Source organism: Microcebus murinus, chromosome 1, assembly GCF_040939455.1.
Source record: "Microcebus murinus isolate Inina chromosome 1, M.murinus_Inina_mat1.0, whole genome shotgun sequence".
Taxonomy (NCBI): domain Eukaryota; kingdom Metazoa; phylum Chordata; class Mammalia; order Primates; family Cheirogaleidae; genus Microcebus; species Microcebus murinus.
The window spans coordinates 70202994-70228361 of record NC_134104.1 but is presented as its reverse complement, the minus strand read 5'-3'; the positions used below and the strand labels follow the sequence as shown (position 1 = coordinate 70228361).

The 25368-nt window shown below is 45.6% G+C and overlaps 1 protein-coding gene across 5 annotated transcripts in view; it reads right to left on the bottom strand.

Annotated features, from left to right (window-relative positions):
• Window positions 1–7134: 7134 nt before the first annotated feature.
• TMEM44 (transmembrane protein 44) overlaps window positions 7135–25368 on the bottom strand; it is a 39150-nt gene continuing 20916 nt past the window's right edge. For 2 of the 5 annotated variants that reach the window (XM_012780271.3, XM_012780268.3), the window contains exons 10-12: window positions 20574–20606; window positions 15807–16978; window positions 7135–7601 (exon numbers count right to left, since the gene is read on the bottom strand). In XM_012780271.3, coding sequence (XP_012635725.1) covers window positions 16968–16978; window positions 20574–20606 — 44 coding nt within the window. In that variant the 3' untranslated portion in view covers window positions 7135–7601; window positions 15807–16967. Of the gene's footprint in view, window positions 7602–15806; window positions 16979–20573; window positions 20607–25368 lie in introns of those variants that run through there. The other 3 variants (XM_076002820.1, XM_076002812.1, XM_076002823.1) reach the window with 2 other exon arrangements.

Here is a 25368-nt window from a genome sequence, read left to right as displayed (position 1 = left end):
TAAGAATCACTGCGGGGTCTGTAAGGAATCTCTGAATCTTTTTTTCCTTTTGGAGACAGAGTCTTTCTCTGTCACCCTGGGTAGAGTACAGTGTCATCATCATAGCTCACTGTAACCTCAAGCTCTTGGGTTCAAGTGATCCTCTTGCCTCAGCCTCCCAAGTAGCTGGGACTATAGGTGCATGCCACCACACCCGGCTAATATTTTCTATTTTTGGTAGATATGGGGGTGTTGATTTCACTCAGGGTGGTCTCGAACTCCTGAACTCAAGCTATCCTCCTACCTTAGTCTCCCAGAATGCTGGGATTATAGGCGTGAGCCACCATGTCCAGCTGAATCTTAATTCCTTAATAATTTATTTGGGAGGGGTGGTAAGAAGTTTGCAGTTAAAAAAACAATTTTTTTTTTTAAGTCTAAAGCCATAGCTGTCATTTTAGAAATCTCTTCAGAGCCCAGGCAAGGCTTGGGTCACTTTAGCCAGGGCCAGGACTCTGTTCCCATCTCCCCTCACCCTCCTGGCATTGTTCTCCAAATCCCCTAGTGATCTGAGCAGATACCCTGGAGGGACCAAACAGGGCCCACCCTGGCTTCCTTGAGCAGGACAGGGCTTGCCTATGTGCTTTTCTTTAGTTTCAGAAAAGCCAAAATTAGCCTCACTTTTGTTTCTTTCCTCAGGAGCCTCTAAATTGTATCTCAGGAAAGGATTATTGTGCTCTGGGGACCCTATCTTATCGTGGGGTGTGGGGGAGGTGAGGAGTGAAAGGAAAATGGTCTTTGACAAATTGGTTCAATTCGGACAATCACATGACTTTCCAGGAATTGCCCACCACTGCTTTAGTGAGGCTATTGTTTCAGCGCCTGCCCGAATATTTAGCCAAGTAGGAGGCCTGGGAGGGTTGGGAGCGGTGGGAGCTCTGAGAGCATGACCTTGTGGGGAAAGGACTGTTTCTGGTGGTCTCTCTGCATTTTCTTGTGAATGGTGACACCCAGGAGACTGTGTCCACCATGTTTGTTCTTTACCACTAACTTGGAAGGACTGATGACACTCTGGGAGTGAGGGGACACCTTAGGGGACACCTTCTCACTGTCAGAATGCAGGGAAGTGGGAGAGATTCCTCCTGTGGGGTGGGCTCTGCAGGTGGTAGCATTTGAGCACAGTTTGCTCTTCCCGGCTTTGCAGCTGATCAGGCTGCCTTGCTGACCCCTCCGAGCAGATATGGAAATATTCTTTTATCTCTCCTGGTTAACACTGCTCAGGAAAACAAAATCACACACAGTGAGCCAGGGGACAAAGGAGACCTGAGCTGCCGGAGCTAAAGGTTTCATGCAAAGAATTCAAGGCATGACCATGCATTTGCCCTTATGCAAGTTTTCAAAAATTCCTGAGTCTCTGGGGAGAGAGAGCACGCGCTGTGGGCTGACCTCACTCTGCCTTGCTCAGCCTGACATCACGGGACATTCGGGGAAGGGGGGGCAGCCATGGCAGCACGTGAGAATGTGTGTTATCGATGGGGAACACTTTTCCCCTGTGCTCATGTGGTCATCGGTCTGATATGCCTGTGGGTGGAGGTGGGCAGAGGGGAAGGGAGTGTCCAGTCACCGGCGACAGAAAGAGCCATGAGGTCATTGGAGCCCGAGGTTTTCCCCAATGACCACTGGCAGCAATTGTCTTCCCAGCTTCCACTCCCAAGGGTTCACCTCCGCTCCCACAGAGGGTTCTGATATTGGGATTCCTGCCTTGGAGGACGCATGCACGTTTTCTTCCATCTGCAAATATGCCCTGATAGCCAGACAGGGGATTTATTATTTGGCAAGAGATTTGAGATTTAACTGAGAACTGCGATTTGTTTCCAGCTTCTGATGACAATTCCCTCACACCTGATCCAATGCGAGGCGCCACCTTGCCTCTCCTAACTCCCTGCCCAGGCACCCCGAGTAGGCAGCCCCAGCTCCCCATCCCCGCCCACCTCGCCCACACCACCCCACAGAGTCCCTCCCCGCGGGTATCGCACTAGGATTTGGGATTCCTCCCACCGCTCCACCCCCGTCCTACTGAGTCAGCATCTCTGATCAGGAGCTGAGACCTGAGAATCTGTATTATAAGCAGAACACCCCGGTGACTGCGCACTGAGTCTGAGAATCGTTGAACCAGCTGATCCCTAAGAACCGATTTAGCTCCTATGTTCTAGGATCGAAATGTTCTGAGGGACAGCAGCCTCAAAGGAACACGCACACAGCCTCCCACTTGTGCAGGTGAGTGTTAATAACCAGTAGGTCTCAGTCTCTGTACCTCAGTGATTCTCTCTACCTTGCCTGCGTGTTAGAATCATGCCCAGGGTTTTAAAAAATTATACATAACACCATTTCCAAGCAGAGGAGATTAGACACGTGGGCTTCCCATCCCACTTCACTAAGAAAGCAAAAAATGGCTTTGGAATCCCAGGCAATGGTTCCACCGGAAGTGTAGTTATCGCGCCCTGCTAATCTCTTGGGGAATCTCCCTAGGAGGGCAAATCACGGGGAGCCACAGAGGACAGCCTTGTGAACAGAGTGGGACATGGGGGTTCCAGGGTTTAGTGTGATAATTTCCTTAAAAGGATAGCCTCACTGTCAGGGGAAAGGAGGCTGCGTAGGTGAACTGCCACATTGGGAGCCCAGGTGGGGCTTCCCTTGGCCAAGATTAGCAAAGGGAGTGGGTGGGGTGGTCTCTTCTTGAAGGGCCAGCCTGAGAGGCTGCTAGGAGCAGCTGGTGGGCACCAGCTTAGGACAGGACCAGTGTCTGACAGTGACACCATGAGGCAGTGAGAAGTCACAGCAGAGGTAATCAAAACTGCTAGTATTTCTTTGGTGTTATTTGCCCAGCATTGATCAAAGTGCCTTACACTTAGTCATTCATTTAATAACATTTAATAATAGTTCTGAGAGACAGTCATTATCACTCCCATTGTACAGAGAAAGAAACTGAGGCATGGAGGTTACACAATTAGGGTGGCTGCCAGGCTATGAACCTAGGCAGTCTAGCTCCCCAGCCTCCATCCCTAACCACTGACCCTATTGCCTTCATAGCAATAGCCCTCATTTATTGAGTACTTACTATGTGCTGTTATGTTCTCTGTGCTCTTTTAACCTTTAGCACAATCTTATGAGGTAGGAAATATGTCTATTCCCGTTTCACAGGTGAGAAAAGTGAGGCACAGGGAAGAAAAGTAGGGGACTGCTCCTCATCCATTCTCTCCCTTCTGGGTGTGGAAGTTGGACTAATCCCACTGAAGTTTCCTCACTTTTTGGAATTTCATAAGCCTTTAGGGTTCTCAGAAAACTCAAGGTGGGTGGGAAGCTTCACTGGGGGATTCTAGACTTCCTGCAATGGAACATGTGCCCTCTTTAGTGCGGAACTGGAAAAACAAAGATGATGTGACACTATTTCTACCCCTGAATTTGTGAAAGCAGATCATACCAATCACAACGGCCCCACACCCCAGACCCACAGAATCAGAATACATGAAGGGTGGGGCCAGGAAATCTGAATTAAATCAAAAGCAAAAACAAACCACAGGTGATCCTGTGGTGCACAGCCAGGGTTGAAAATGACTGCTTTATCTCATAGTCATATTCACAGCCCCCACTGAGCAGGCAGCGGTGTTTCCAAAAACTATTTCCAGTTTTCAAGTGCTCTTGCTTGGAAAGAAGCTGCATGTGGGACCCGGCCAGACGCCCCTTCTGTCTAAAGGGGGTGTGCTCAGCAGGCGGGAGAATGCGCAGAGGAAGGAGCTGGTTAAGGACAGAGCAAATGAACAAAGCCCACGGGCCCAGGACACACACCAGGCACTCTCTGTTCCTGCCCTCCTCTCCTTCCTCTACTTGGAAGTCGCTGTTCTTGGAAGCCAGGTGCAAGCAGCCACATCTTCTTCTGGGGGAACACTTCCCCATCCAGCCTCCGCCTCCTCCCAGCCTCTCTCCCCACCAGGCTAAGACACATTTGCAGGCATGGACTGGGCACTGTTTACATGCTCCTCGGCCCAGCAGGGTGCCCTGGACATAGTGACCCCTCAGAAAGTGTCAGCTGAATGAACACAAGGGAAAGGAAAAGAGGAGGAATGAAGACAGAGGGACAGGGAAGACAAAAGGGGCAAAGGGGTAACATGTTTGGAGGATGGCTAGTGAAATCTGATTTAATGCTGGCCCCTCTCATAAATATGACTTTTGCTGTGGCCTATGGGACAATCAGTCCAGGCACTCACCTGGTCACCCTTGAATTGTGGGTCACAGGCTACTGAGAGAACGGTGAGAACAACACGCATAGTTATACCAGGAATCATTTATTATCTCTGTTGATCCTTATTTCAACCCTATGAGAGAATCCCATTTTACAGGTGAGAAAACTTAGGCTCAGAAAGGCATTAAGCATGTCCAAGGTCACATGTCTACTAAGCAGAGGATCAGTTAATACAAATTCATTGCTACACAGAAATAGCTCAGATTCTTTTGTTTGTTTTTTTTTTTTTTTTTTTTTTTTTGAGACAGAGTCTCACTTTGTTGTCCAGGCTAGAGTGAGTGCCGTGGCGTCAGCCTAGCTCACAGCAACCTCAAACTCCTGGGCTCGAGTGATCCTTCTGCCTCAGCCTCCCGAGTAGCTGGACTACAGGCATGCGCCACCATGCCCGGCTAATTTTTTCTATATATATATCAGTTGGCCAATTAATTTCTTTCTATTTATAGTAGAGACGGGGTCTCGCTCTTGCTCAGGCTGGTTTTGAACTCCTGACCTTGAGCAATCCGCCCGCCTCGGCCTCCCAAGAGCTAGGATTACAGGCGTGAGCCACAGCGCCCGGCCCTGTTTTTTTGTTTTTGAGACAGAGTCTCACTTTGTTGCCCAGGCTAGAGTGAGTGCCGTGGCGTCAGCCTGGCTCACAGCAACCTCAATCTCCTGGGCTTAAACCCTCCTACTGCCTCAGCCTCCCAAGTAGCTGGGACTACAGGTATGCGCCACCATGCCCAGCTAATTTTTTGTATATATATTTTTAGTTGGTCAATTAATTTCTTTCTATTTTTAGTAGAGGACGAGGTCTTGCTCAGGCTGGTTTTGAACTCCTGACCTCGAGCACTCCGCCCACCTCGGCCTCCCAGAGTGCTAGGATTACAGGCGTGAGCCACCACATCCAGCCAATAGCTCAGATTCTTAAGACTGAAAAAGCCCTGATGTATTTGATCCAACTCTCTGGCCAATGGTACATCCTCCCCAAACCATCTTACAGGAGGAGTGATGAGCGGCGTTTGAATTACTCCAGTAACATGGAGCTCTCTGCAACCATGGCAGCTTGGACAGGGCCAAATGAAAGCTCTCTCCCTTACACTGAGTTAAAATCTTTCTTTATATCACATTCCCATTAGCTCAATCCTCTCCCCCTGAAGACCAGTCCAAAGGCACTGGCCCCCTTTCCACTCTGTGGGCTCTACTCTGCCACCCTGACACACAGGGCCACATCCAGGACTGGGCAAGGCCCTGCTTCCCATCCCTTGAAGTAGAGCGCTGCCAGCACTGCCTCGGAGGGGACACTGACTCACTGGGACAGTGCGGGTGAGTCACTGCTTGCCTACGGGATCTACTTCCCAGTGAAGGTGCCGTCAAAGGGGCAGCATCCTCTGCCACTCCCTGCTCACTGCGGAAACAGTGGAGCATTTCCAGGCGTTTCAATGGGTTTTACTCATACAATCTCATAATACAAATGTACTAGGGGACTAAAAGACATCCAGATGAGTTTTAAGGAAATCTGGAACTAAACCTAAACTGGGGGAACCAGCTGGGTGCAGTGGTGTGCACCTGTAGTCTCAGCTACTGAGGTGGGAGGACCGCCTGAGCCCAGGAGTCCGACGGAGGCCAGCCTGGGTAAAATAATGAGACCCCATCTCTTAAAAAAAAAAGAAACTGGCCGGGCTTGGTGGCTGTAATTCTAACACTCTGGGAGGCCGAGGCAGGCAGATTGCTCGAGGTCAGGAGTTCGAAAACAGCCTGGGCAAGAGCGAGACGCCGTCTCTACTATAAATAGAAAGAAATTAATTGGCTAACTAATATATATAGAAAAAACTAGCCGGGCATGGTGGCGCATGCCTGTAGTCCCAGCTACTCGGGAGGCTGAGGCAGCAGGATTGCTTGAGCCCAGGAGTTTGAGGTTGCTGTGAGCTAGGCTGACGCCACGGCACTCACTCTAGCCTGGGCAACAAAGTGAAACTCTGTCAAAAAAAAAAAAAAAAAGAAAGAAAGGAAGGGAAGGAAGGAAGGAAGGAAGGAAGGAAGGAAGGAAGGAAGGAAGGAAGGAAGGAAGGAAGGAAGGAAGGAAGGAAGGAAGGAAGGAAAAGAAAGAAAGAAAAGAAAGAAAAGCAAGCAAGCAAACTATAAAATGAATTACTTCATGCTGAGGAAGTAATGATAATAACTGGGTATCTTTTTGGGATTTAGGACTTGAAAAGACCCTTTCTTTTTTTTTTTTTAAATCATAATACAAACCCTTTAACTAATTTCAAGCCCATACCTCCAACTCCCTCCTTTATCTCTATTTTTATTTTGTTTTTGGAGACAAGAGTCTCGCTTTGTTGCCCAGGCTAGAGTGAGTGCCGTGGCATCAGCCTAGCTCACAGCAACCTCAAACTCCTGGGCTCAAGCAATCCTCCTGCCTCAGCCTCCTGAGTAGCTGGGACTATAGGCATGCGCCACCATGCCCGGCTAATTTTTTCTATATATTTTTAGTTGGCCAATTAATTTCTTTCTATTTTTAGTAGAGACAGGGTCTTGCTCTTGCTCAGGCTGGTTTCAAACTCTTGACCTCGAGCACTCCGCCCGCCTCGGCCTCCCAGAGTGCTAGGATTATAGATGTGAGCCACTGTGCCCGGCCTCTGAAAAGGTTTTGTGGTTCGTTTTCAGTTTTCACAGCCACCATCCAGTAAGGCAGGTAGAAGAGGAGTAAATCTTTTTTTTCTGAACAAGAATACTAGGAATCGGTGGGTGGTGGGAGTCAGGACTTGCCCCCCACCCCAGCTCTCTGGAAAACACCCCGGTGCAGACAGCGCTAGACATTCCCGTGCTTGGGCTCAGGCCTGAGTGCAGGCTGCTCCCCCCGGGACTGGCGGCAGCACTTCTGAGCCTGGCGCTTTATTGTGTACTATCTTATCTCAATAGGAAAAGGCAATTCAGGGGAAGAATTTCCTTGTCACAGTGCTCCAGACTTTCCATTGTCCAGCTTTCTTAGCCCGGGTTCATCCCCTGGGTCTGACCATTACTCATACTCATGGAGGCACCTTATCAGGGCTGGCTAATTATATATGGGGCCTATTTTTTTCTCGCTACCAGACAAACTGGAATCTGTCCACCCTTTGCGGCCTCACAAAGTTAGTCAGCTCAGATCGCGGCCACACTAGGGAAGCTGTTTAAAAGGCAGTCCCAGGCAATATAGCTCTTTCCTTCACAAAGGCTTAGAATTTCAGGGTCTTCACTGGCAGGTGTCATGGAGATCCTCGGAGAGCCATCTCATGATGGGGACGGTCGTGAAAGTGTCTTTCTTTACTCCTGTACTTTCTCCCCCAATCTTCTTTGAAAAACTTCCAGCCTATGGAAAAGATGAAAGAATAATACAATTAACATGTTTACATGATTAATCTAGATTCATCAATTGTTCCCATTTTGTCACAATTACTTTTTCTCTAGCTATGTACATATATATATATTCCTGAAAAATATACTTTTTTTCTGCTGAAACATTTAAAAGTAAATTGCAAAATCATAACGCTTCACTCCTGAACAGTTCAGCATGTATATCCTAAGGGGCATTCTCCTATGCAACCATAATAATACTATCACTCTCAAGAAATGAAACAATTAAGTTAGCTAATATATTGCACATATTCACATTTCCCTGATTGTCCCAATAATTCCACATAGGTCCTCCCACCCTACCCCCACTTTAGACTATTATTAATTTTTTTTTTGAGACAGAGTCTCACTCTGTTACCCAGGCTAGAGTTCCGTGACGTCAGCCTAGCTTATAGCAACCTCAAATTCTGGGCTCAATCAATCCTCCTGCCTCAGCCACTCAAGTAGCTGGGACTACAGGCATGCGCCACCACGCCTGGCTAATTTTTTGCATATATTTTTAATTGGCCAATTAATTTTGTTTCCATCTTTAGTAGAGACAGGGTCTCGCTCTTGCTCAGGCTGATTTTGAACTCCTGATCTCGAGCGATCTGCCTGCCTCGGCCTCCCAGAGTGCTAGGATTATAGGCATGAGCCATAGCGCTTGGCCCAAGACTTATTTTTTCTGAGACAGGGTCTTGCTATGTCACCCAGGCTGGAGTACAGTGGCATTATCATAGCTCACTGCAGCCTAGAACTCCCAGGCTCAAGCGATCCTCCTGCCTCAATCTCTCAAGTAGCGGGGACTATAGGTGTTCACCACCAGGCCTGGCTAATTTTCCTATTTTTGTAGAGACAGGGTCTTGCTCTTGCTCAGGCTGGTCTCAAACTCCTATCTCAAATGATTCTCCCACCTTAGCCTCTCAAAGTATTAGGATTATAGGCATGAGTCACTGTGCTAGGCTTTTAGACTTAAAGTAGAACAGTTCTCTTCCCTTTTTTTGTCTTTCATGACATTAATGTTTAAAAAAATCCAAGCTGTTTCTTTTTTGTTTTTTTTTTGAGACAGAGTCTCACTGTGTTGCCCAGGCTAGAGTGAGTGCCGTGGCGTCAGCCTAGCTCACAGCAACCTCAATCTCCTGGGCTCAAGCGATTCTGCTGCCTCAGCCTCTTGAGTAGCTGGAACTACAGCCATGTGCTACCATGCCCGGCTAACTTTTTGTATGTGTATTTTTTAGTTGGTCAATTAGTTTCTATTTTTAGTAGAGACGGGGTCTCACTCAGGCTGGTTTCGAACTCCTGACCTTGAGCAATCCACCTGCCTCGGCCTCCCAGAGTGCTAGGATTACAGGTGTGAGCGCCAGCACCCAGCCCAAGCTGTTTCTTTTGTAGAATGTCCCACATATGTATTTGTATGGTTATTGCCACAAAAATACATTCGGATTAAAATATTTTGGCAAGAATGCTTCATAGGTGATGATGTATCCTGCTCCAGATATTACATCAAGAGGCACAGGATGTCATTTTATCCCATTTTTCATGATATGAATATGATTATGTGATTAAGATGATATCCTTATTAAGGTGATTTTATTATTATAAAAAATCTAGTTCCCTTTGTAATTCATAATATAATCTATGGGGTGATAAGTTTGAGACCGTGTGAATGTCCTATTCTCAATAACCTTTCACCCAATGCTTTTAGCAACTACTGAAGGCCTTCCCTGTTGATTATTATTACGGTAGCTATCAAATGAGATTGTTTTTTCCAGTTTGTTTTTATCTATTTTAAAAAGAAATTACAAATTCATTATGGAAAATATGTCAAATACTGAAAAGTACAAAGAAAACATCACTTCTATGTATACACAGAGAGCAAGAAAAAAATACATGCATTATTGTATAGCACAGTTATTTATGAATTTCCTCTTTCCTAATATTTATGCGGACTTTATTTGGGGGGGCATATATGTATTTATAACTTTCTTTTGTCTTGTCTTATTATAAATAGATATATACTAATTGAAAAAGTTTATAAACCATTATTTTTTAAAATTTATTTTAACTTTATCCTTTTTTGTTTTTTGAGACATTGTCTCGCTTTGTTGCCCAGGTTAGAGTGAGTGCCATGTCGTCAGCCTAGCTCACAGCAACCCCAAAATCCTGGGCTCAAGCAATCCTCCTGCCTCAGCCTCCTGAGTAGCTGGGACTACAGGCATGCACCACTGCACCCGGCTAATTTTTTCTATATATATTAGTTGGCCAATTAATTTCTTTCTATTTATAGTAGAGACCGAGTCTCGCTCTTGCTGAGGCTGGTTTCGAACTCCTGAGCTCAAACGATCCACTCGCCTCAGCCTCCCAGAGAGCTAGGATTACAGGCATGAGCCACCGCACCCGGCCTTAACTTTACTCTTTGTTTTTTCTTTTTTTAACCTGTAAGGAACTGAGGGAATAGAAGGCATCAAAAAGGATAAAATTCATAATCATATCCATGACAGAGTTATTTTATTTTTCACAGGCTCTTTTCCTTATTCAGACTAAGACCTCTAGGCAAATTCTGTCCTTTTTCTTCCCTGCCCTGACAGCAACTTGGCTATCATAGTTTCCCAGGGGTCTCTCTTGCATATTTTCTCTGGTTTGGGAGTAGTTTCTATCACGTCTCCTTGGCAGTGAGCTGAAACTACAGCAGCTGCATGAACCAATGCGCTTCTCTTGGAATAAAAGGTGTTTATACTGCAAACTTTAAAGGAAAGGGAATTTTAGGGGGAGGTTATTTTAATTGGAGGATGTACTTAAGTGCTTTCATATTTAACAAATATCTACTATATGAATCCACATAATCCCATTACAACTAAACTTAATGACTTAAAAGACTTTTCTGATCTTATTATTTAAAATGTTTTTCCTACAATTGCTAATAGGGGCATATGCTCTCTTGTGTTCTATTTTGTTACCTGACATTATCTTGTGTAAAATGTTTTACCATGTGAGAACTGGAATTCATGTTGTGAGAATAGGCAAGGCTCTGCTCTAGATGATTGCAAGGTAATTCAGGTATGTACTATGCTCTTTTATGTTGAATGGCAAAATATTTCATCATTAAAGTGTAATGTTTAATATTTCCTATTAGTGTGGTTTGGGGGCTTTATCACTTTTTTATATTTTTATTTTTTAGTATTCTAAGTAGTTTTACAAGAATATCTCATACAAATAGATCAATTTTAAAAGTAATTTCCCAAGTAGAGTATTTCTCAAAGAGTGGTAAATCCTCTGTAACAGAATTCCTTGAGGAACTTTAGATTCCTAAGGCCCGTCCAGACCTAAGAAACCCTCCAGGATGGAGTCTAAGAGCTTATATGTGAATATCAGAGCTTTAGGATATACATATCCCACAAAGTAGGATGGCTAGTGAGACGACAAGGCCTATAAAATGGCTCTTTTCATCTGTGGCCATGCTGTCCTTGGGAAAGATTGTGGTGGCCACAGTGTATGAGGGCCATTGTTCCAGTTGTTGGCTTAGAAAAATCCCTCAGACATGCACTGAAGACTCCAAGTGCTAAGACAGCTTTAGGAGGAGAGGTGGATGGGTCAAGGGAAAGTTCCAGTCCAGAGCACAGGAGTGGAACTCACCAGGATGCCCAGGATGCCCTGAGGGTAGATGTGAGTTGAAGTGGGCTGGACTCAGAAGGTGGGTCAAGCTCAGGAACAACAGGGTGGACACTGAAGACCTGGAACAAGAACCCCTAGACGTGAAGACTTCTTTTTTTTGAGACAGAGTCTCACTGTTGCCCAGGCTAGAGTGAGTGCTGTGGCATCAGCCTGGCTCACAGCAACCTCAAACTCCTGGGCTCAAGGGATCCTACTGCCTCAACCTCCCGAGTAACTGGGACTACAGGCATGCGCCACCATGCCCAGCTAATTTTTTCTATATATATGAGTTGGCCAATTAATTTCTTTCTATTTATAGTAGAGACGGTCTCGCTCTTGCTCAGGCTGGTTTCGAACTCCTGATCTTGAGCAATCGCCTGCCTCCCCCTCCCAGAGTGCTAGGATTACAGGTGTGACCCACCGCGCCCGGCTGTGAAGACTTCTTAATATGCAGTTCTCAACACACCAGAGGCCCTGCCCTACCTACTATGCCAAACGAAGCTAGAGATAATCTAGCCCAGGGGGAAAAATGTATAATCTTAGAGCCTTACAGCTGGTTCGAATTCAAACATAATAGAGAAAGCCACTAAAACAAGCAAAACAGTTCAAACCCGTCGCCTCGAAAATAAAAACATTAAAAAAAAGAGAGAGAAAGTTGCCTAACAAGCAGGACTCTTGAGAGCAAAGGGGGCAGGGCACTACTTCTTTCTTTCTTTTTTTTGAGACAAGGGTCTCGCTGTCACCCAGGCTGGAGTGCAGCAGCCCAATCATAGTTCACTGCAGCCTCCAATTTCTGGGCACAAACGATCCTCCTGCCTCAGCCTCTGGAGAAGCTGGGACTACAGGCACACACCACGTCTGCTTTTTGTTTTCAAACGAGATCTTGCTATGTTGCCCAGGCTGGTCTTTTTTTTTTTTTTTTTACACCCCCACCACCCACCCCCTCCAGGCTGGTCTGGAACTCCAGGCCTCAAGAGATCCTTCCACCTTGACCTCCTAAAGTACTGGGATTACAGGCGTGACCCGCGGAGCCGGGCCTGTTTTCCTTCATAAACCTTTTGGCAAAATCTTATTTATTTATTTTTTGAAACCCTGTACCTTAATTATTTTTATTTCAAAAAATATTTTTAATGTATTTAAAAACAAAGAAGAGAATGGGTTACATCACAGCACTAGGCTGTTGGGAGGCCTCACATACGCTCCAAGGCGTAAAATAAGCGTGCAACGACCTCCTTTAAAACCCACCGGGACCAACTCCGCACCAGCGAGCTGCCGCTGGGCAGAACCCCGACCCCGCGGCGGGGCGGGGCTACGCTTGCGGGACTCGCGCTCCTCGCGGGAGGCGGCGGCGGCTGCGGAGTGCGCACGCGCCAAGCCGCGCATTTCCTTTCTTCCCGGAAGTATCTGGGCGGTAGTTTGAATGGACCCGAAGATACCTGCACTTGCGGCTTCCTTCTCCGGAAAGGAGGGAGACGGTGGAAGCCGGGATCCAATTCTGACGAGTGCCAACAGTGGTCTCCCCGCCCCGTCAGTTAGAGGAGGCCATTTGCTGTCCCGCTAGAAGGATCGTGGATGAGCCCCGGCAATTGGAAAGAGGGGGGCAAGCACCCCCACCCCGGAGGTCTAAACCCCGTCGCAATCACAGCGGCAGAGCATGAGGACGAGGAAGACCCAAATCCTCTGCCACCAATACCGACAGCTGATGGAAAATTTCCGACCGAATTGGGAGCAATCTGAGTTCTCCAAACGACAGGTTAACGGAGGGAGGTTCTTGGGGAAGTTAACGCAGTTTAATGACGTGATCTGCTCAAAAGCAGCAGTTCTGAATGCCCGGTGCCTTATATGGCTTTCAGAGTTCGGTAAAAGAAAAAGCAAGTTAGATGCTTGAGTCATTTGATTTAGCACTGTTCCTTGGATTTCTTATCTAAGATCGTCCCTCTCACCTTTGGGATATCGCACAGGCATATGTAAACTTCTTGAAGACATCTTTAACAATGCACTATATATCTTGGGGCCGTTCAAAGCAGAGCCGCCTCTGACAAGGCATCGACCTGAACGTCATGAAAAACAATGTAAAATTGAAGGGGAGAGCAATACCTGCACAGTTGGAAAATGCGGAAGCTTATACAATCTTGGAAGTGTTGCAAAATGAATACTTTGTGGAGATATTCCTAAGACTCCTTTATCTTTTTTTCCTTAATGATACAGATTTTATCTTAAATGGATAATAAAATCAAACAAGTATATATTACATAATGAAACCTACTTTTAAAGTATATCTGAAATTTGGCTTTTTAATGCCTCTGTCTTGAGAGTTTATAAAGATGTTAGTTTTACATGGGAAACAAATAGACTGGCATAGTCACAAAAGAGAAAAAAGTAAAGAAATCTGGCCTAACTTTCATTTTAGAGATGAAGAAACTGACTCAGAAAGGGAAATGACAAGGATCATACTGAATCAGACCTGGGTGCTAGAACCCAGCCATGCTCCTCTCCATACCCCATTGTAACAAACATTTTATGAGTGTGTCATCAGGTGACACTCATAAGTCTTTTCATACTGAAATGCTGGAGGGAGATAGGGATTAGTTCTTCAGGATCTAGAAAGGCTTTTAAGAAAATCTTAGTCATCAGAGCTCTCCCTAAATGATAAAGACTTCTTTGGCAGATGAAATTGGTGAAATCTTCTTTTTAGAGAAGCTTAAGTAGGGGCTGGATGATCACCTACTGGGGTGGTTGTTAAGGGGATTCTTACCTCTGAAATCCCTTCCATATGTAGGTCAGATTCTTTGGTTACTGTATCAGCACATGTGCAGGAAGTATAGGGAGGAAGAAAACTAATCCCTCTTCAAAGTTTGCTTTGAGTCAGGTATTATGCATTTTCATATGTTAATTTAGTCTTCACAGGCATTCTAGATTGGCATTATTCTCAGTCTACCTCAGGAGTTCACAAAGGTTAGGTAACACGCTCCAAGCCATGCATATGATAGATAGCACAACCAGACTATATTACACATCTCCAGATGAGTAGGCAGGAGAGGATGATTACATGGTTTGTTCCCCAGCCCCTCCCTTGCACCACTCAGTAGGTCATCAGGGAAAGTAACTCCCATTGCCTTCCCAGCCAGTTTACTGGCTAGAGATGAAGCTGCAATGGGCCCACTCCTACTAGGAGAAAGGCATTTTGATTGGCACCTCTTCACAAAGTCTACACTGTTCTAGAGCTTTGCATACATGCAGATTCTCATTGAACAATGAAGCCAAACTGCTTTCAAAATTCCCAGTTTAATGTTTCACTGTGGATGAAGAGATTTGAGTTTCAGCTTTGAGACAAGCTAAGACCACAATGATAAGAACTAGCTTGTGAAGGGTGTAGGGTGAGACGATGGGATCTAGGGAGATAAATAACATCTGGAACTCAAGTAGTTTGTGCTACTCAAAGTCAACAAGGACCTGGCACGGTGGCTCACACCTGTAATCCTAGCACTCTGGGAGGCTGAGGCGGGTGGATTGCTCGAGGTCAGGAGTTCAAAACCAGCCTGAGCAAGAGTGAGACCCCCGTCTTTACTATAAATAGAAATTAATTGGCCAACTAATATATATACATATTTAGCCAGGCATGGTGGCGCATGCCTGTAGTCCCAGCTACTTGGAGCCTGAGGCAGGAGGATTGCTTGAGCCCAGGAGTTTGAGGTTGCTGTGAGCTAGGCTGATGCCATGGCACTCACTATAGCCTGGGCAACAAAGTGAGACTCTGTCTCAAATAAAAAAAAAAAAAAAGCAAGATTATTTGATATTCTTGGGTGAATGGCTACTTTCATCAGGGTCCAACCGATTTCTGGTGCCCCAGAAAGCATGATCTGACCTTCCCTTGAGAGAGAGGATGTGCTAAAGGCAAACTCCAGAGATGTCATCCTATCTCCAAGACTTCTGTCTTTCTAAAGATAAGTCTTCCCACCCTGTTGTTACCACTATACTCTCTACATTAAACATGTTCCTCATGTTTGCTGTGTTCCCATGACTGTACATATCTGTTTTCTGAAAAGTAGACATAAAGATGGAAAATTTCACCAGTTAGCTGTGGCCTGAGACAAGTCAGTCACCTTCCTACTCTGGTAACTTCCATGGCTACCAACTGGCCACAGAATCAAGCACAACTTCCTAGCCTCCAGTCTGGTACCTTTCCAGCCTCTTATCTTCCACAGCCCACTGGGCACCATCCATTCTAGCCACATCAGACTCTCCTTGTCTGGATTCCATCTTTCCCTGCCTCTAGTCCTCTGTACTATTCCATCTGCTGGAATGCTTCCCCCTCTCCACCTCCATTCAAATCCTACCCTTCCCTCAGAGTACAGCTTCAGTGGTTATAATACATCACAAAGCAAAGCTGACTTTAGCAAGCTTTCCCTGGAAAGACAACCAGGGACCAACACAGTTCAGGTAAAGGGGATAAATAGGTGGCTTTAAGTTCACGTCTAGTTCAGAAGCCACCCAGGGGGTTAGGATCTTTGCAGAGACCTGGAGAACCAACCTGCTTCCCCGAGGTGCCCGCTTCGTGCTGCTGGGGCTTGTACTACTCAGGAGGAACTGGGCAGCTGCAGCTGAGTCACACAGACGGTTGTGGGCCAGCCAGGAGCAGAGCTGTTTCTTGGCATTTCTCCCAGTTTGCCTCGTGGCAGACTTCTATGACTTTGCTGGGAGTCATACTGTACTCCACAGTGAGATACTTCATTCAATCAGAATTTATTCACCCCAGTGTTCACTCCCACTTTAGCCCCTTTCCTTGCATCCTTCCCAACACTCACCACCGTATCAAAATGGGATTGCTCTGCTTGAATTGAACACCCCCCATCATGCCTCTTATCCTCTGCATGCATTTATTTACCTCCTGAAGCATACAGTCCCCCTCACCTGCAAACCTTGCCACAGCACACAGCTTGCCAGGTTGGAGGGAGTCCTGGTGCCCAGAGCAATTTGTTTTGCGTGTCTTTGTAATACCAGTGAGTTCACAAATGCTTGACTGAGCAGTCCTATCTGTAACTTCCAGCAGCTAACTCACGTGGGTGACTGGAGGGCAGAAGCCAGAACTGTCAGTTTCTGTGTGCCGCAGACACCCCAGCACCCCAGATGAGAGGTCTACCCCTCTCATCTCCTGGGCTTAGCCAGGTCTTGAAGAATGGGCTCTGCTGAGATCCAAACACATGAGCTGTTTGTTGGGTGAGCTCATTCCTGGCACGTAGCAGGTATTGAGTTTGTGGTTGAATCTCAAGCGAATAAAGGGAAAAGGTCCAATGTCCGTTGGATGAAGGCTTATCTTTACAAAGCAAGAGCGGTCTGTGAACTTCTAATCTTCAGAACAAACTGTGGGCCCATCCCAGTCTGTCCACAGGACCCAAAGTCTTAGCTCCATTCTGAGCCATGATGTAGATGAGCCCAGCTCAGTGACAGCTCCTGGTTCCTCACTTTCCTGGGCAGCTTCTGCAGCAGCTTAAATTCCTGCCATGGGTGTCAGAGCAGTTGATCCGTGCTCAGTGACTGACAAACACCTGCCTGGGCTCTGAGCTGATGGGCTGGCTTCAAAAGGTGTTAGTGTTAATCATCAGAGGTCAAGTCTACTGGCCTCAAAGAGCCCCTGTGCACCTGGGATCCGAGTATCTCCATGCTGTCTTTGTGTCTTTCAAGGTTCACATCTTCAGGGTCCCACTGTGGAGAAAAGACACAAAGTGCACCTGGGTGGAACAGATCCTTTCCATCTATTACAATTTCCCACCCCAGGCAACAGCTCCAGTTCTGCTTCTCATGACAAGACCTGGGCACAGACAAGGACAAATAGGTAAGGACAAGTGACCCAGGCCTGTTTTTTTTTTTTTTTTTTTTTTTTGAGACAGAGTCTAGGTCTGTTACCCGGGCTAGAGTGCCATGGCATTAGCCTAGCTCAGAGCAACCTCAAACTCCTGGGCACAAGCAATCCTTCTGCCTCAGCCCCCAGGTAGCTGGGACTACAGGGATGTGCTACTGTGCTCGGCTAATTTTTTCTATATATATTTTTGGTGTCCAGCTAATTTCTTTCTATTTTTAATAGAGATGGGGTCTCGCTCTTGCTCAGGCTGGTCTCAAACTCCTGACCTTGAGCGATCCTCCTGCCTCAGCCTCCCAGAGTGCTAGGATTATAGGCGTGAGCCACCACACCCAGCCCCAGGCCTGTGTTTATAGGACCAAAGGGAGCAAGCATAACTTTAAGTGAAGGAATTAATGAACAGCCATCCTTTCTTTTTTTTTTTTGAGACACAGTCTTACTTTGTTGCCCAGGCTAGAGTGAGTGCCGTGGCGTCAGCCTAGCTCACAGCAACCTCAAACTCCTGGGCTCAAGCAGTCCTTCTGCCTCAGCCTCCCGAGTAGCTGGGACTATCAGCATGCGCCACCATACTCGGCTGATTTTTTCTATATATATTAGAGATGGGGGGTCTCGCTCAGGCTGGTTTTGAACTCCTGACCTTGAGCAATCTGCCCGCCTCAGCCTCCCAGAGTGCTGGGATTACAGGCGTGAGCCACCGCGCCTGGCCTGAACAGCCATCCTAAACAGACCAGCCCCACTTTCCTTCCCACCCTCCTTTTCCACTTTCCCTGCCTTCACCAGGTTTTTATCTAGTGAGATTGACTCATGTACCTTTTATCCTGAGAATTCTTACCTCCATGCATAACTCATTTCTGGAAAACATTAGGCAAACTCAACCCATTCTTTATGGCCCAGGTAAATACCTCTTACTCCAAGCCTACCCTGACTGCTTTAGCCCATTGAGTTCTCACTCCTCCTCTCTTTATATGACCTATACCATCCATTTGCACCTGAGTGTGGACTGCCTGGCCCTTCTTTGGACATTTGCCTTGTTCTCTCAGGCGACGAGCTCCTTAGTAGCAGGGCACAGGTGTTTCTTGCCCCCATGGTGTTCTCTCTATATCTGAGGCTCAGCAGACTTGTCAAAACCCAATTCAGAGTGGGAGGCACTGGCAGTGAATATTTCATCACTCTTAGAGCAAGTATGGAAAATTGAAATTTGCTGGGGTAAAAGTGGGCACATAAACATTGATGAAGCTGTTTGCAAAATCCTATTGTTTTACTATGATGGATTTATTAGTGAGAGAACTTTGCACCTGGTCAAGATCAACGGGATCCTTAGTGCTACCTTTGAAGTTCCAGCCACAGAGGCAAATGGGGATTGGGCTCGAGTCCTCCTCCTGTCACTAACCTGCTGCTTTTGCTTTGAGCCTTGGTTTCCTCATGTGTAAGCTGTGGTGTTGGATCAGCAACTAGACAATAACATCTCTCCCATTTCTGAGCTTCTGTGACTGATGATTCTAAAGTACAAGTCACATTGGACAGTATCAGGAGACCCGGGGGAAAAACAAGCAAGGTGACACAGGATGTGTCAGCCTGGGCCAGGTGATCTATTTGGGCAAGATAACTGAACCAGGCATGGACATGAACTCCAAGACAGACACTCCACCAAGCTCAAGCTGAATCAAACAGTCCAGTCCTTAGCGGCCCCAGATAAGGTCTTCAAGGCTCCCTGAGCCACTGACAGACAATGGCTATGCCACGCCAGTTATAAAACACAAACTGTGGCTTTGTTTTGAACAGAAATAAAGAGCCCAATTCAATTAGTGATTTACCAACAATAACTGAGCTGAGTACTAATACTTGGTGATTAAAAAACCCATCATGTTAAAAAGACCACCTCATTCCCAGTGACCCTGCAGGCCAGGGACTAAGACGACTTGGTTTGTGCAGCTCAGCCCCTGTACCTGTTCAGGGCTGTGCCAGCCACTGCCAGTGTGAACATCTCATATTGGAGTTGCAGACTTGGCTGGACACCTTTAACCGCATTCCCTCCTGACATTGTTAAGGACCCCAAATAAAAGCTCACCAGCCCTCTCAGACTACGTGACCCATGTGCCCAGCAGCAGAAGTAGGGGCCCATTCTGCCTGAGGATGGCTGTGCTGATGAATGCTGTTTTCCAGCTGAGGCCCAAGGCCTATCAGGGGTCCTCAAACTTTGTAAACAGGGGCCAGTTCACTGTCCCTCAACCTTTGGAGAGTGCGCACTGTGGGCCCGGGACGAGTCGCCTGCTAAGCAGGACAGGCAGCGGCGGCAAAAACACGAGGTGTGCCAGATAAATGTCCTTAGCGGGCGGCATGTGGCCTGCGGGCCGTAGTTTGAGGACGCCTGGCCTAGATCATTGTTCTGAGAGTGTGTTCTGGACCAGCCCCGCCAGAAGTACTCGGGCTGCTGGCGAAAAAGACTGATGCTGGGGCCCCACCCTTGCCCCTATCTGTGGATTGAGACCTAAGGTTTGGCATTTTAACAAGCTCATAGGGTGATTCTTAGATGCCCTGATGATTGAGAACCACTGCTCCAGCATCTTAAATGGCTTCCTAAGAGTTATTCTTGTGAATCCTGAAGCTACCTGCAAATAGAAACAACTTGCCACTTTAATCAAGTGAATTCTTCGAAGTGGTACAAGTCTTAGAAAATATTAAAATCTCTTTCTTCAGAATCCCCAGAATACTGTGTTTTAAAACTTCATTTCAAGTAATCAAAAGCATTGCTGGAAACCAGGCATAAAGAGAATTTGAGAAAAGATGATCTATTTTCATATTGGAAATAAATAATCTTGGGAGACAACAGGCACAGATAGTTGTCATAAACCAAGCTCTTCTGTCACTTGGAGGCAAGGGTGGCATGGAGACAGCTGCCTGGGGTCTCGGGATGACAATGTGTGGAATTGTTTATTCTAACAGCCACGACAGCCACACCCAGCATGGCTACAGTAGTGACCTGCAGCTATTCTGCTCGCTCATAGACCCTTGTCCAAGCTATGTTTCTTCATGTTACACACCTCTGAGTCCCTACTAGATATTTTGGGGTTACCTGAATACCCTCCCCACCTAAGCAGAAAGAACTCTGAACTGAGAGAGCCCTGAAAATCCCACTGATCCTTAGACTTGCCTCTCATTTTTATATTCTTTTATTTTTTTTAGAGACTGGGGTGGGGGGTGGTATCTTGTTATTGTGCCCAGGCTGGTCTTGAACTCCTGGCCTCCAGTGCTCCTCCTGCCTCAGCCTCCCAAAGAGCTGGGATTACAGGTGTGAACCACCATGTCTGGCATTTTACATTCTTTTCCTACTAAAGGAATTTGTGATGGGCCTAGCCATCCCAGGAGGTCTGACAAAAACAGGAACTGAAATCAAGCCATAAGAAGTCCCTCCTGGAAGACAGAGAGCGTGATTGTCCATACCTGCTCCGAGTTTAGGGCCTCCCAATACTTCTGCTGCAGAATAAAAAGAGAGATAGAGAAAGCGTTGGACAGATTTTGCCACCATCACAGAGCAGAGCAGAGCTCAGTGCCAGCGCGTCAGCTCAGTGAGCCAGAAGACAGGCCCTCAGATGGCTGGGGGATGCAGGGACAGCTGACTTCAGCAAGCAGCAAGGCAGCAGCTATTAGCAGTTACAATTTGGTTAAATGATCAATAGCATAATTGCAATAATTATGAAGGGCTGCAGGTCCTGGGAAAAATTATAATCTATAGAGATTTAAAAATTACTATTATTAGAAATTATTACCATTAGGAGTAGCCGTAATAATAATAAATCTCCCATTTATTAACCACATGGCTGAGATGATTCATCTCAAACCCATAAAACTAAGAAAGAGAGTTGCCAATAAAATCCCCACCTTGCAAATATGGGGTATTTGCTACCAGCCAAGACTCATTTGTAACCAGCGTTTACTGCATGGTTGGCTCCTCTCCAAACCTCAAATATGTCTGACTCAAGTTCTTGAAGGGCAGGCACCACTGTCTGCTCTCATTGCTCCGGCACCTCACGCAATGCCTGGGAGATGTGGATTTCTGACATAGAGCTATGAGTCTTCAAATGTCTGTTATACTGATTTGTGAATGTCTATTAAGTTGAATAGCTGCCAATCTGAACAGTCCACAGGGTTAGGGGTTATTGTCACATTAAAACAAAGCCTCTACTGTTCAACTCTTTTAAATTTTCACTTTATTTATTTATTTATTAATTTTTTGAGAAAAGAGTCTCACTCTGTTGCCCGGGCTAGAGTGCTGAGGCATCAGCCTAGCTCACAGCAACCTCAAACTCCTGGGCTCAGGGATCTTCCTGCCTCAGCCTCCTGAGTAGCTGGGACTACAGGCATGCACCACCATGCCTGGCTAGTTTTTTTGTGTATACATTTTTAGTTGTCCAGCTAATTTCTTTCTATTTTTTTTTTTAGTAGAGATGGCCAGGTGGGGTGGGAGGGTCTTGCTCTTGCTCAGGCTGGTCTCGAACTCTTGAGCTCAAATGATTTGCCCGCCTCGGTCTCCCAGAGTGCTAGGATTACAAGCATGAGCCAGCGATTTGCTCAGCTTAAAGTTTCATTTTAAATGAATCTTCAATTATAGGATTTTCAATCATATAGAAAATCAAAAGAATGATCTAATGAATACCAAAGGATACATCCTTTTTCACTGATCTAGCTCCCCAAGTATTTTATTTGCTAAAGTATTTAAGTCATTCCATTTGTAAATATTTTAGAATGTATCTTTAAAAAGGATCCTAAGGACAATGCTGCTATTACATCTAACAAAATTAGTGATAATTCCTTTACATTCATCTTTTAATAACATCGTGCTGGGGGAACATAAACTGAAAAAAAAATCAGAAGAGATACAAATGATTAAAAATGATGGTTTCACACACTGCAAAAAGCAGAAATGTAGATGACCTAACGTAGGGGTTGAAAAAGTTGAATAACTTACACATGTAATGAAAATAAAGGGCGAGATTAAAGAAAAAATACTAACTTTTTCACCTTTCTTTAGAAAATATAGATCTTCATGCACAATGTAAATAGTAATTTGAGGTTATAGTTAGTGGGTATTTTGTTTAAAAAAAATTGCTAAATTCAATGTAGTCTCTTGGATTGTATCCTAAAACAGAAAAAAAATTATTGGAAAAACTGGTGAAATCCAAATAAAGCCTATAGTTTAGTTAACAGTAATGTACTCATGTTAATTTCTTAGTTTTGATAAATGTAGCATGGTTATTTATGTAAGCTATGAAGCTTAGGGAAATGGGCAAAGTGCATATAGGAACTCTGTACTATTAATACTTTTGCAACTCTTTCGTAAATCTAAAATTTTCCCAAAATAAAAAGTTTATTTAAAGCCAAGCAAACAAATAGGCTTGAGTCCCCCAAACTGCATTGAAATGAAACCTCGCTTTCAGCCTCACGGGCAGTCTAAAACTTAAGAAGAGTGCCCTCTGGTGGAAGTAGTAGTCAATTATTTTTTTAAGTTACTTTTTTTCCCCCCTAAGCATTCAAGTGAAAGGAATTAAGTTACTTTTTATTTTATTTATTTATTTAGACAGAGTCTCACTTTGTTGCCCAGGCTAGAGTGAGTGCCGTGGCTGCCTCAGCCTCCCAAGTAGCTGGGATTACAGGCATGCACCACCATGCCCGGCTGATTTTTTCTATATATTTTTTTTAGTTGGCCAATTAATTTCTTTCTATTTATAGTAGAGACGGTCTCACTCTTGCTCAGGTTGGTTTTGAACTCCTGACCTTGAGCAATCTGCCCCGCCTCGGCCTCCCAGAGTGCTAGGATTACAGGCGTGAGCCATCACGCCTGGCCCCATAGTTTTTTTTCTTTTCTTTTCTTTTTTTCAAGTTGTGATGAACAGCATTTTTTTTTTCTTTTTTTCCCATAGTTTTTTTTAAACTATAGTCTGGCCCTCCAGCCGTCTGAGGGACAGTGAACTGGCCCTGTGTTTAAAAAGTTTGATTCAGCAGGCCGGGCATGGTGGCTCACGCCTGTAATCTTAGCACTCTGGGAGGCCAAGGCAGGAGGATCGCTCAAGGTTAGGAGTTTGAAAACAGCCTGAGGCCGGGCGCGGTGGCTCACGCCTGTAATCCTAGCTCTTGGGAGGCCGAGGCGGGCGGATTGCTCAAGGTCAGGAGTTCAAAACCAGCCTGAGCAAGAGCGAGACCCCGTCTCTACTATAAATAGAAAGAAATTAATTGGCCAACTGATATATATATAAAAAATTAGCCGGGCATGGTGGCGCATGCCTGTAGTCCCAGCTACTTGGGAGGCTGAGGCAGAAGGATCGCTCGAGCCCAGGAGTTTGAGGTTGCTGTGAGCTAGGCTGATGCCACGGCACTCACTCTAGCCTGGGCAACAAACCGAGACTCTGTCTCAAAAAAAAAAAAAAAAAAAAAAAAAAAGAAAAGAAAACAGCCTGAGCAGGAGCAAGACCCTGTCTCTACTAAAAATAGAAAGAAATTAATTGGCTAACTAGAAATACACAGAAAAAATTAGCCGGGCATGGTGGTGCATGCCTGTAGTCCCAGCTATTCGGGAGGCTGAGGCAGGAGGATTGCTTGAGCCCAGGAATGTGAGGTTGCTGTGGGCTAGGCTGATGCCACAGTACTCTAGCCCGGGCAACAAAGCGAGACTCTGTCTCAAAAAATAAAAAATAAAAATAAATAAAAGAATATAGTCTGGAAGAGTGAGGCGGAGGCTGAGACTCTCAGCTGTGGCCAGTTTAGCAAGGAGCCCACCCCTGCCAGGTGGGTTCAGGCCACACCATCTGTCCTCACTTATGTGGTTTTCGAATTCCCATGCTCAGAAAATGTTTGCTGAAGGAGTGACCCAATGGCCAGTGACACTCATCTGCTCAGAGACACTTTCTGGCTCACAATCAGCCACCAATGACCCAGGACCTTCAAGGAATATTATTTCAAGAAAACAGAAGCGTGTCAAGCATGCCCAGTCCCACCACCTGAAGGCAGCTATTGGTTGGCTGGTGAGCTTGGGGGTTATTTTTAATTTTCTGGTTTACATTTTTCACATGTGCCAAATTTTCTACCAAAAACATACATTACTTTTAAGAAGAAAATATAGGCTGGGTGCGATGGCTCATACCTGTAATCTTAGCACTCTGGGAGGCTGAGGCGGGCAGATCATTTGAGCTCAGGAGTTTGAGACCAGCCTGAGCAAGAGCGAGACCCCGTCTCTACTAAAAATAGAAAGAAATTAGCTGGACAACTAAAAATATATAGAAAAAATTAGCCGGGCATGGTGGTGCATGCCTGTAGTCCCAGCTACTCGGGAGGCTGAGGCAGTAGGATTGCTCAGGAGTTTGAGACCAGACTGAGCAAGAGTGAGACCCTATCTCTACTAAAGAAATTGAATAAATTATCTGGACAACTAAAAAAAAATATATATATATATATATATATATATATATATATATATATATATATATATATAAAATTATCCAGGCATGGTGGTGCATGCCTGTAGTCCCAGCTACTCGGGAGGCTGAGGCAGGAGGATCGCTTGAGCCCAGGAGTTTGAGGATGCTGTGAGCTAGGCTGACGCCACGGCACTCTAGCCTAGGTAACAGAGTGAGACTCTGTCTCAAAAAAACAACAACAAAAAAAAGAAGAAGCAATGAAAGAACAAAAAATACAGATGACCGGAAGAAGGCCCAAGGGATCACATACCTGAACAAAAGGTCTCCTGCCCATATGCTAAGCAATCTATACTGGAAGCTTGACAATGCTGTTCGACCTGCTAGCATCTAGGTTTACTCAAATGTTAAGCTGTCTCTTTACAGGACCTCAGTGGCTTTGTCATTTGTAGTGTCTGTATGTGTTAGGGTATGAAGCAGGAAGACTGTGCTGGGAGGCAGGAGGGGTTAGGGGAGGGTAGGCCAGGGCAGCTGAGATTGTAACAATGTATCCCTTTAATACAGGCAAAAGCATTCATTTCCATTTTCCCAATTTAAGACCGTGACCCTGTCCTCTTGGAACTAATGTATTTTAAGCAATAGATTTCCAAGAAAAGAGAGAGATAAGAGAGCAGAGGAAGAACAAGGACTACAAAACAGAGAAATGGCCCAAACAAGCTATAAGGACAAGTTTCAGAAATTTTCAAGTTCACTGTCCAAGTTCACTGTTACCTCAATTGAGGGTGGGTGGCAAAAACTGCCCTTGTTTCCACTGAGCAAATGTTGCTTCC